General features: G+C 36.2%; 1 protein-coding gene across 3 annotated transcripts in view; it reads left to right on the top strand.

Annotated features, from left to right (window-relative positions):
* Positions 1-12,504, top strand: part of LOC131431207 (B-cell receptor CD22) — a 230,637-nt gene that overhangs the window by 136,534 nt on the left and 81,599 nt on the right. For all 3 annotated transcript variants that reach the window (XM_058596788.1, XM_058596786.1, XM_058596787.1), the window contains 3 exons: positions 8,708-8,902; positions 8,978-9,238; positions 9,341-9,461. In XM_058596788.1, coding sequence (XP_058452771.1) covers positions 8,708-8,902; positions 8,978-9,238; positions 9,341-9,461 — 577 coding nt within the window. The remainder of the gene's footprint in view (positions 1-8,707; positions 8,903-8,977; positions 9,239-9,340; positions 9,462-12,504) is intronic.

Here is a 12,504-nt window from a genome sequence, read left to right on the forward strand (position 1 = left end):
CATTTCATTTTAATCTAAGTTTGTGGAAATCGGTCAAACCATCGCTGAGAAAAGTGAGTGAGATCCATTTTGGTATATACAAGGTGAGATGAAAAAACTGCAACAAAGTAAAACGCCATAATTTTTTCATTTTTTTTTTAATTTTATTGAATGAAAGCAAAAAATGTCGGAAATAACATCAAATTTGAGAATCGGTTTAGATTTGTTCGAATTGGCCACCTTTGGCACGAACTATGGCCTTCAAACGGCCAATGAAACCATCACACGCTGCCCGAAAGTGGCTCTGCGGTATTTTGTCCCATTCTCGGCGAAGCGCTTGCTTGAGATGATCGACACTTTGGTATTTTTTAGTGCCAACCTTGCTTTCCAAAATACCCCAGGCACAATAGTCCAACGGATTGGCATCCGGAGATTTTGGTGGCCATTGTGCGGTGGAAATGAAGCGAGGAACCTCATTTCTTAACCATTCTTGGGTGGCGCGTGCTGAGTGCGATGGTGCTGAGTCCTGTTGGAATGTCCAAGGTCTGCGGCCGAAATGTTTGCGTGCCCAGGGCTTCAGAACTCCCTCCAAAATATTTTCGCGATAGATTTGCGCATTTATTTTGACCCCACGGTCGATGAATACGAGCGGCGAGCGACCATCGGCTGTTATGGCGGCCCACACCATCACCATGGCCGGCTTTTGAGTTCTGGTGGCCAACCGAAGTTGCAAATTTTCAGCTGACCTCTCTGGCAAGTAAACACAATCATTTTGTTTGTTTACAAACTGCTGGATAACGAATGGTTTCTCATCGGAGAAAACCAAATTCGGCAGTTCACCACTTTCGGCCAAGCGAAGCAACTCTTTAGCTTTTTCGAGTCTAACTTTTTTTTGCGCATCAGTAAGATCTTGCACTTTTTGGAACTTCAATGGCTTTAGTCCAAGCTCATTTTTCAATATTTGCCGAATGGCATATTGCGATATGTTCAGCTCACGAGCCATTTTTCGGCCACTGCGACGCGGATTTCGTTCAATTCGCTTCTTCACTTTTCGAACCATTTCTGCCGATGTTGCTGTTTTTTTTCGTCCACTTCCTTGACGTCGGGCTACGCTACCAGTATCACGGTAACGAGCGATGGTACGAGACACAAAAGATTTATTCACTTTTAAATGCTGGAGGGCTCTAACGATAGCCACTTGTGGTTTTCCAGCCAAATGCAAAGCAATCACACTATCACACTTGAATTCCATCACAAATAACTTTTTTTCTGAAAAATTCCCACCAAAATGCTTTTGTGCGCTTGTAAATAATATAATGAGCTGTCACTAGAATAAATCTGACAGCTGTGGGACGAGCGGTTTAGAAATGACAGCAGTCTGAAGTTGGTTGCAGTTTTTTCATCTCACCTTGTATAACCACTATTTCCGGTGCTTCCGGAACCTGATACCGGAAACCAGGGTAGCCGGAGTCGATTTGTTTAGTTGCTTACTGATAATGGCCTGTAACTTCGAAACCGGAAATCGGATCCGGATGAAATTCAGGAATTCCGTATGGATCATGAGACCTTTCATTCGAACCTAGTGAGATTATTTGACACACACACACAAATTGCTCAGCTCGATGAACTGAGTCGAATGGTATATGACACACCAATTTTTATTAGTCGGTTTTTCAAGTGATTGCATAACCTTCCTATGTGAAAAAGGCTAAAAGAACCTATGTAGTACACCTAACAGTGAGATTATCTTATATAGGTTTAGACAGTTTATTTTAGCAAACAATTTTACTGTTATTTAATTTCATTAATCTGCAGAAGCAATAAAATGAGCACAGATTCAAAGTAAATTGCTCATGGAATCTGTTCGATGGCTTGGGTACTAAAAAGCTTTGTTGAACACTTTTTTATTCATACCCATTTAGTTTTCCAAGTCATCACTATAGATACATTTTGACTCAGAATAGTACTAAACTTTCTTTTCTCTAACACTACTAGCTGACCAGTCGAGATTCGTTTCGCTCAAAATTTATTTGTTCAAAATTATGTTTTTGGACAGCAGAATTGTCAAACGATTAAGTGGTTAACATTTCCCTCAATTAATTTTCTGATTACTTATCCTACAATCCACGGAATTCGACACACATTCGCTTCAGCCCAAATAGAAATATCTCCAAAAATTAATATGAAGATGGGAAATACTTTTGTTAAGCATAAATTGACCAAATGCACAGTATGTCATCAATGCACTGAATATGGATCTCTTTCTAATGGCTTCGACATAATGGACGTTTTCTTTTCTAGACATGGTTCTTGCTTTCGGGAATCGATAAAATAGCTCACTAACCTGAATTTTGTATTGATAAACTTAAAACAATGTTGAAGAGTTTCTATCCTAGAGTTGTACAATCGGTAGAGTAGGATATAGTTATAATTTGTATTTAGACCAAGTAACCAAAAGTTCGTAAAAATGATTTAGCTTTGGCAGCATGCAAAGTACACTAAGGTTAAAAAATCCGTGTTAAACAAAACCGTGTTAATTGCGGAAACCGTGCAAAAAACGGGTGGAAAATTGGACGTAATCATTTCACCGTAGACCGCAGATTTGATTATTTGTTTTTTTTTTTGGTTTTGTTAAAATATAACTGTTACTTCAGAGCAAATTCCGGAGCTTAAAGTTTTATATGTTGCGATCTATAATAGAACCAAAATTGAAACAAACGTGTCCCCAGCCAGCCGTTCTAGTTTTATTTATTCGAACAATTCTACTGTCAAATTTAGAACTAGTATACACTGTCGTTCTATTTTTTGTATTTTTGAAACACTAGTAAAACGCTGCTGGGGCTGCTAGTTTTTCTTCTAACAATTTCCAGATTTAAATTAAAAAACTGACATAAATTATGAATCTACAACTCTAACACCCCTGAACATGCTCTCATAATAAAAACAGAAATCGAATAACCAGCCTGAAGTTACGAAAAGGGTCTAGTCAACTGATAAAACCTATTGGATGACAAGTTAAAATTAGAACACTTATACCGTTTTCGTTTATTGATCAAAGCAGCCCGAGAGTTAACCCTGAGTCGCCCAAACAACTTTTGAAATGTTTGTTTTAGCAGCCTGGGGTCGCTCTAGATCGGACTCCAATTGCGTAGATTCGCTCTGAAAATTTTCTCGGGTCGCACCATGACATCCATGCGAGCTTGTTTATTTTTTCTTTTTGATGTGGAACACATCTTTATTTTCTATATAGGGGTGCAAATTAGAAACTCAAGGAAAAATACACGTAGAAATGTGGTCAGGTTTTAAATACTCATAGCTCAGTATATTTTGTATCAATTATTAATATTATTTCATTATTTGATTGGAAATATTTCTACGATTCGATTTGAATGTATCAAGCCACGTATTTTTAATTATAAATGATTGAAATTTTGATTAGTAGCGAGCAGTGTCCTATTTTGTCTGCTAAAAATCTCCGGCATATTGGATTTCCCTGCCATAGACGACGGTTTTGAAGCAGTAAGCTATATATCAAAGGGAAAGCATCGCTCTGATTGGTCAATCGATGCAAAAGTGAAATTGTTGGAAGCACACAAATCTATAAATAGAAGCGAAATCATAGCTAACGTTTCAGTTCTACACGTAGCATGCTAGAGGTAGGTTGTTGCTGGACAGCAAGACAAAAAGTGCCATAAAACGAGTTGAAGCATTAATTGGTATGCTCTGATCTTGTGTCATGCAAACTCTTTGCAATGTCGTTTCGCCTGAGAAATTGACATCTACCCCAGGGTAAATTTTGAGTGCTTAAGATTTATTTCTAATTTTTTTAAGATGAACTCGATTGCTAATGAGAAAAAGTTTATCGCTTCAACCGAAATCACAGAATGGTAGAGAAACTTAACGCTATAAAAATAAATTCTTGCATACAAAACTTGAATACAAGCTTGGCGACGAGAAGCTTTAATATCAAAATCGTATCGCAGGTATGTACAAAGATATAATTGCATACATTTGGGATTTTTGTGTAATTTCGTCGGCTTTAAAACAAACAATGTTCGGTGTTGATTCCTTGTCAAGATCAATCTAGGCAGACTCTCGTGCAATTGCAGATTCAAAAGTGTGACGATTGATTGAACTGTTTGATTGTAGATCATTAGAAATTTTGGTTGCCTTGTTCCACATCACTGGCTCGAACAACCCCATGGGGCTGATCCTTGTAGTTTTTTTTTATGAGTTGTTGTTTAGGGCGCGTACCACATGTTCGTTTTACTCGGTGTCGGAGTCGCCCGCGTGTAGGTTCAAAAACGAAAACGGTATGAGGAGACGCGTCGTCTGGTAGGCAAATTAATCTAAATGGTTCATGCCTTTTGTATAATGAATTATGAGTTTTCAAAAGAACGATAATAGGTTGATACAACTTAGAACGTTCGACTAAAGAAGTGCTGGTAGCACCACCGATAAACACTTTCACCAAAGATAAACTCAAGATTACAATGTCCTATACGATTCATTACAAAATGTTGGATCAGTAATAGTGAACCAGTTGGTTCAGTAATAATGTAATTTTATTGACCCTCCGCTAATAAGCGTCGACTAGTTCCGACAAAATGCCATGGAAACAATGCAAGTTAGGAAGGAATCAAACATTTGTTTACATTCAGCTCATAATGATTTCTAGCCACAAGTGACTTTAATGCTTCATGGAATGAGGCAATAACAAACCAAATAAGTTCTAGGCAATGGTTCTAAGTAGTTTTTACTTTTTTATTATAATAATCATTGGATACAAGGCAAAATTGTTCAATACCGTTCATACTGTAATTTATTATTTTTCCAAACATAAACAATCATTGTCATAGCTACGACGCATCTAGCGATCAGACGCTTGTTGTTTTGCTTCAAAAGCAGAGATGTCAGGTAAAAATTTCAAATATCTTCAGACAGGGTTGTAAAAGTCTGTATATCCGAAAAAAATCTATAGTCAGCAAGTATCTCTTGTTGGCAGCAATTTTTGTATAAAGTATGATACGTTAAACTGACTGGACCGACAATTTCAAAAATCTGTAAATTTTGACGAAAGTCTGCAAAAAACTCGATTTCCAAAGTCTGCACAACTAAAAATGTCTGCAGCACTATGTGCGAAATCTGCAGATTTACAGACAAATCTGCAGATCTGGCATCTCTGTTCAAAAGACTGAAACTGACAGTGAAGCGAGCATCGCATTCAGGTTTGCTTTGATCTAACTAGCTCGCACGTGCGCCTCGACGCTTCGCGTGACGCTTTCACTCTGACAGCAGCCTAATAGTCATTTTTAACTAAACTGAGTGGGAAGACATGGATATTGAATGAAGATCTATGCACGCATCGACATAATTAAAGGGAAAGAATCCATAGAAATGAATACGGATCAAATTAGAAAAGGTATTGCTATGTGTCATGCTGAAGCCACTCATTTCATCGGTGCAGATCATAAAACTGCTAAGCCCTTGGCATCTTAGAGCTTAAGCAGTGTGCCTTAAACATTATATTCTTGAATAAAAAAAAAAAAAAACTGCTAGGACTATATCATTCTAAATGCTATAAAATCCTGTACTGCTCGATATGATGATGAGTTGGAGAGATTAGAAATTCGACTAGTTCTTCAACTCCTCGAAATTCTCGATGATATCAATGACGATACTGACAATATATCATACACCACAACTGAGCGAAGAAGACGTTGACGTGTAATTTACGACAGGGATTCAAAATCTGAAGACTGATTAATCATTTCATGGAACGAGAGTCAATACTCCCGTGAATTGTTGAATGAATAATTTTTGTTAACTTTCAAACTTTAAATTAAATCGTGTTCTTACAGACAACCTGTTCAATTATTTAAATTTTTCTCAAAAAAATGACAGAGTACTTTCTGAGCCCTCATCAAAAACCGTGCTAGTTGCGAAAACCGCGTAAATAAAAACCGTGGTAATTCCGGAATCCGTGTCAAAAAACGCGTGTATAAAAAAAACCGTGCCAAAACATAAACCGTGTAAAAAGAGACCTTAGTATATTCTGAAATGTCCGTTTTTAAGGAATTACTTATACTTGAATGTTCACCCGACGCAACCGAACAAACTGTGAAGCAGTTCCTTGTACAGCTTTTAAGCAGTGAGAAAGGTTTCTCAGTAATTTTCCTGAACGCTCAAGTTGCCAAAAAGTTCCACGCGTACTTTGGTGCTCTAATGAAGCGGATACTTTTCAGGTACTGTGGAACTTTTGGAAACGACGCTTCAAATTTAATTTGATATTGATCTTTCCAATTTCAACATTCTTCACAGAATATGTAATTTGCCACTTGCCACTTATCATGTGCGCTTAGTGCAATCTAAAACATTCGAAAGCAAAATGCAAGGAAACTCTCGTAGTTTGTCCCTAGCGCTTCTACAGCACCATGTTTTCATTGATTTATTCAGAAATTTTCTGGTTTGTTGAACTCACGCTCCCGTAAAACTGAAGAACGAATCGCTATATTTATTATATAAAATAAAAAATATTGACTTGCGAATTAAATATATTCGGAAATTACATTTGTTTGCTTCACAGCTAAAAAATATGTTTTACCTTTTTTTAGAAAAAACTACAAGGATCAGCCCCATGGGGTTGTTCGAGCCAGTGATGTGGAACAAGGCAACCAAAATTTCTAATGATCTACAATCAAACAGTTCAATCAATCGTCACACTTTTGAATCTGCAATTGCACGAGAGTCTGCCTAGATTGATCTTGACAAGGAATCAACACCGAACATTGTTTGTTTTAAAGCCGACGAAATTACACCAAAATCCCAAATGTATGCAATTATATCTTTGTACATACCTGCGATACGATTTTGATATTAAAGCTTCTCGTCGCCAAGCTTGTATTCAAGTTTTGTATGCAAGAATTTATTTTTATAGCGTTAAGTTTCTCTACCATTCTGTGATTTCGGTTGATGCGATAAACTTTTTCTCATTAGCAATCGAGTTCATCTTAAAAAAATTAGAAATAAATGTTAAGCACTCAAAATTTACCCTGGGGTAGATGTCAATTTCTCAGGCGAAAAGACATTGCAAAGAATTTCATCCGAGTTTGCATGACACAAGATCAGAGCATACCAATTAATGCTTCAACTCGTTTTATGGCACTTTTTGTCTTGCTGTCCAGGAACAACCTACCTCTAGCATGCTACGTGTAGAACTGAAACGTTAGCTATGATTTCGCTTCTATTTATAGATTTGTGTGCTTCCAACAACTTCACTTTTGCATCGATTGACCAATCAGAGCGATGCTTTCCCTTTGATATATCGCTTACTGCTTCAAAACCGTCGTCTATGGCAGGGAAATCCAATATGCCGGAGATTTTTAGCAGACAAAATAGGACACTGCTCGCTACTAATCAAAATTTCAATCATTTATAATTAAAAATACGTGGCTTGATACATTCAAGTCGAATCGTAGAAATATTTCCAATCAAATAATGAAATAATATTAATAATTGATACAAAATATACTGAGCTATGAGTATTTAAAACCTGACCACATTTCTACGAGAATTTTTCCTTGAGTTTCTAATTTGCACCCCTATATAGAAAATAAAGATGTGTTCCACATCAACAATAGCTATAGAATTCGCTCAAACTTGAGAAAAATTTTCCTTGGCCCGGAGGGGAGTGTCATATACAAATCGATTTAGCTCGACGAACTAAGCAAATGCTCGTGTGTATATGTGTTTGTGTGTTTTAATATGTGTTTTTTTTTCGGTTTTTAACGATATCGAACCAACTAAAAATTATGAGAGGAGAAAAAATATGAAATTATAGAGCCATAGTACTCAAGGAAGAGCGCGGATGTGAAGATCAAGTACAGAAAAGTGATATGTCTGAAAGTAATGATTTACTTCTGAGTCTCTGATATGTCAGAAAGCAATGATTTACTTTCTGACATATTAGAGACTCGGATGATTCGTATCGCTAAGATGCATAAGGCCTTCTGTACTAGTAATACTACATTAAACTCTTTGATAGTCTGGATATAACATAATTAAATATGCAGTCATGTTTAATGATAGAGTTTAGACTTTATGTGCTTTCTTTTCGTTTCTAGATTAACAGTAAAGTGGCCCAATGAAAACAACGATTAACATGAATCAAGTGCCCTTTCAATACTTATCATCGCGAAAGTGCCCTTTCAATACTTGAAACACGAAGCTCTCAGTGTGCTATGAATTCAAAATAATTAATGCTGTATTTTTTTTCATTTCAGTATCAATAACTTTGAAATGACTAAAAAAAACTAATCTTTGCACTTTCTGTACTCCAGTTTCCTGACATATAGCATCTCAGTAAAAAGCTCGCTTCGACGATGGTATTCCCAAAAGACTGCGAGCAGATAATGAAACAAATTAAGCTTCCTAGGAACTTTTAATGTGCCAATTCCCATTCACAGCTTACTCGAGCATTTTCTCATGAATCCATGCAACCCGTCCGAAAGTGTTTTACTTTTCGAGCAAATTTTCAGTTTCACTTAAAAAGATAGCGCAGAAGCTATCGAAAGGGAAATATCGATTTGGCTAAATATAAATTGCAGCTAATTGCACCTATGTCGTTATTTTCACATTTATCATGTTGTAGTTTTCTGAAATACATATGTACATCCAATACAAACTGGTAAATTCGACTGATCACCAAAATTCTATTTTTCGCTTTCAGGAGATCAAGAAATATCTCCACTTCATCCGCAAATTAATTCCACGGAACCGGATAACCCTAGGACGTGGTCAGCCGCGACTGTGGTACAAATTCCATCGAATAAGGATAGACATGGTGCTATTCTGAAGTGTCTCGCAATTCACGAGTCTTATGCAACCCGCTCGGTAGCTGTCGATGCCAGATTAGATGTTAAGTGTAAGTAAATTTTCTTCATTATGATGCCACTGGTTATTAAGTATCCAACTGCACATCAATTTCACTCTTCTACAGATGCTCCTACGATAAGACTGCTCGGGGCACCTCAGATCGATCTGGAGGAAGGAAAAAATTCACTCATCCTACGATGTTTGGCTGATGCCAACCCAACCGCCAGCATAGTGTGGCGTCGAGCGGGTCGCTCGGAAATCGCTAGTTTACAAGAATCGCTCCAACTACGACCTGTTGGTAGACGTGATGCCGGTTTATACACGTGTCAGGCACAAAATTCGGTGGGAACATCGGATACTCTTTCAGTTCAGTTAGATGTTAAATGTGCGTAATTCTAGTACAATCTTGCCTTGTTAATTAGCTATCTATTTGGTTACATATTCAAATTCATCGGACGTCTATCGTTTGAAATGAAATTATTTTCAGATGCTCCAAAGATATTATCCGCCGGTCCGGATCGTCTAACGACAGCACCACTTTTCAGTCCTGCCGCCTTTGAGTGTGTGGCGGAGGGAAATCCACCACCCACGTATAAGTGGGTACAAAGGTAAATTGTTCTCGTACTTCCTTTTCCACCTTTCAAAATCTCATCTACCTTGCTTTACTCAAAAGTCTATGGTTTCAGCTTCAGTCTATTGACTATTTAAGTCGAAGGTATTATTGTGTGGTACGTCCTACTTGGTAGCGGAAACAAATTTTCTTCCTCCTAAGCGGAACCAGTTTCTGTTAAATTGAAAAACAAATGAATCCTTCTGGAGAGCAAAAAAAACTGTTTCGCCAGACCATTCGAATAGCACCATTTGTGGTGGAATCTTTTTCCATGTCTCTGGCATCCACAGCTCTGAAACCGTCAACGGAAACACGAAAGCATTTGAATAGCTTTTGTAGCAAGTTTGAAAAAAAGTTGATTCTGAATAGCTTGAATGCGGGTGAACGCTGTGGCTTGTTTCTGTTTACATGCTTCATAATCCCACGGGCAGCAGAAGGACTTGTTAAATGGGTCGTCTCTTCGAAGCAATGCTTCTACGTCAGTGTGAATATACAGCTTGTTATTACACCCTGTGCTGTGTAATTGCATATATTCAGTCTTAGGAAGATCTTGGAGAAGAAGTGTCTGATTTCATGAGCTCCGGGTGTTATATTGCCGAACAGGGATTACAGTTGTTTTGGGTTTTTTCGTAAACATAGGATTCAAAATAATATTTCAGAGTCTTGACTGATTGATGGAACAAATTTGTAACTTAATATATTCCAGTGGTTATCATTTTACTTTTTGTATTATCGAGAACATACTATCGTTTAAATAAGCTCACTTCAACTTCATAAGTGTTAAACAGAAATCATACCTGCTGCAGTTATTTTACGGTTTTAAGGACTATCTTGTTTAATAATTAATGGATTCAAAACATTTTCCTGAAATGTCGATTCTGATAACTTGAAACTATTGTATAAAGTCCTTTAAAAGCAGTATTGTTCCTAAATTGATTTTTTCAAATATTTTCTATAAAGTTCAATTCTATTGTAAATTTCAATTCCATAGTGTAAATATTACACCAAAGTTTGTGTATTATCACTTCAATTTTTTTGTAACACCTCACATATATGTATTTCAGACACTTTCTTGAGTTGTACGGAATTCTGTTTTTTGTATTCAAGTGTACTAAAAGTATAAGTCTTGGACATATGTTAAATAATTTCTTCAACTATATTTTGTTTCAAATATAGTTAGTGGATGAATCATTCACATAATATATTTACAAATATTTGTGTTAAACATATTGAGACCGTTTATGGACCACGTAGATCAGAATTTGGCACTTTTTAGTATCCTCGTCGATTTCGTACACTTAAGTTTTTTTACATGGATTGGTTAGTAGATTTAAGTCTTGGATTGTAAAAAAACTGGAACTTAATTTTATGTGCATCAAGCGAGATGCACATTTACAAAAGAAACACACTAAATTTTTTTTATGGAGAGTGGTTCAATACGAAGAATAATATCTTCGAATAGGAAAAACTCCCATATTTGTGGTATTTTTTCCCTAATTATCATTTCTTCTATTCAATTCATTATTATTCCAGTTTCTCTCTCGCTAGGTACTGATAAAATAAGAACAAAAACAAAACAAGTAAATTGAATTGTTGTTTGAAATTAAAACTTCGTGATGGTCACTTTATTTAAAACATGTGGATTTGGAACGACGAACTATGCGTTTCAAAAACTTGTGTTAAGAAAAGAGTTAAAAGTCACCATAAACCCGCAAAGGCTGTAGCATGATTTCCTATTTATTCAAATTTACACATACCAAAGAAGTAGTACATCGGGTGTGTGGATTAGCCTTAGAAATGACGGTTAAAATTTAACTACAATAACGACCTATCAGATCTCCCTCTCTAAAGTATTTCAAGTTCGGGTTCTGCTGCTGAGATATACAAGCATCTATCATTCGTCATCTGTCTGATAAATCGTAAGGCTGAATAGCTGTCCATTGGTATAACAACAAATAAGCTACAATAATTGAAAAGAAAGTATTAGTCTTTTTTAGTTTTTTCGAAATAAATACTTTGGAGACTCAGGACTAGCTTCATAAATCATTACAAAATCTTTCCCACTCCTGAATGAGTTAACATTGTTCAAATCAAATAGTGCTAGTGATGACCCGTACTTATCACGTAGTAATTGTCGTTATTATTTTAGTCACAATTTTAAAATTTTCCGAAAATTTCGAAAAACGTGTACTGAAAAAATATCGGATGCATTTTTTTAAAATGCGTGATTTTCTGAACACTTTGAGAGAGTAAAAAATATGTTCCTCACAAATTAAAGAAAGACAATAATGCAATCGATTATTATTTACATATGTATTGTTCATTGCTCAAAAATCTTTATTTTAGCTCTGCACTGGAGTAGTGTAACAACGACTATATTCGCTCCAATTTGGGTGTAATCAAGGCATTCTTTTGATTGGTATCGGTTTTTGCTTTGAATTTGGAATTACTGACATGCTTCCAATATACCAGGAGTATATCATGTCACAATTAAACAATTAAATGTAAAAATAAATCGTTTTGGTATGTTGGTTCCAGAAAATGTAAATTTACTCGATTTTTTCTAATTTAGTAAAAGTAACGAGATATTTAGACATAAAATTCAAAGAATTCAGGCTTTTGTTTAATTACGCCGTTTGATTAGATAGATTAGGCCACTGTTGTTTCGAATTTTGATCAAAAATTTTTTTTTCCAAACTGCAAAGATCAGTAATGTCTTTTATTCGGCTACAATAAAAATAAGAAAATAATTTCACAAAAAAATGAAGACAAATATTTGTCGCTGTCGCCGTAAAACAACCCACATACCACCAGATAGTACATTCTGTATATGGTTGACGACAAATTACTTACCCTCGGAAGCTAACTCGCTACATTTGTTATTTACATTACACTCCAACGGTGGTTCGTTCTATCTTTAGAAAGCACATCTTGTAAATCATACAGGAGCAAGTTCTGCTGTGAGATACCGTAAACCTGCAACATCAACTAGCTTCTATGAAAAGCCAACCTCTCTAACAATATAAGTTAAACCACATGGA

The sequence above is a fragment of the Malaya genurostris genome, chromosome 2 (assembly GCF_030247185.1).
Source record: "Malaya genurostris strain Urasoe2022 chromosome 2, Malgen_1.1, whole genome shotgun sequence".
Taxonomy (NCBI): Eukaryota; Metazoa; Arthropoda; class Insecta; order Diptera; family Culicidae; genus Malaya; species Malaya genurostris.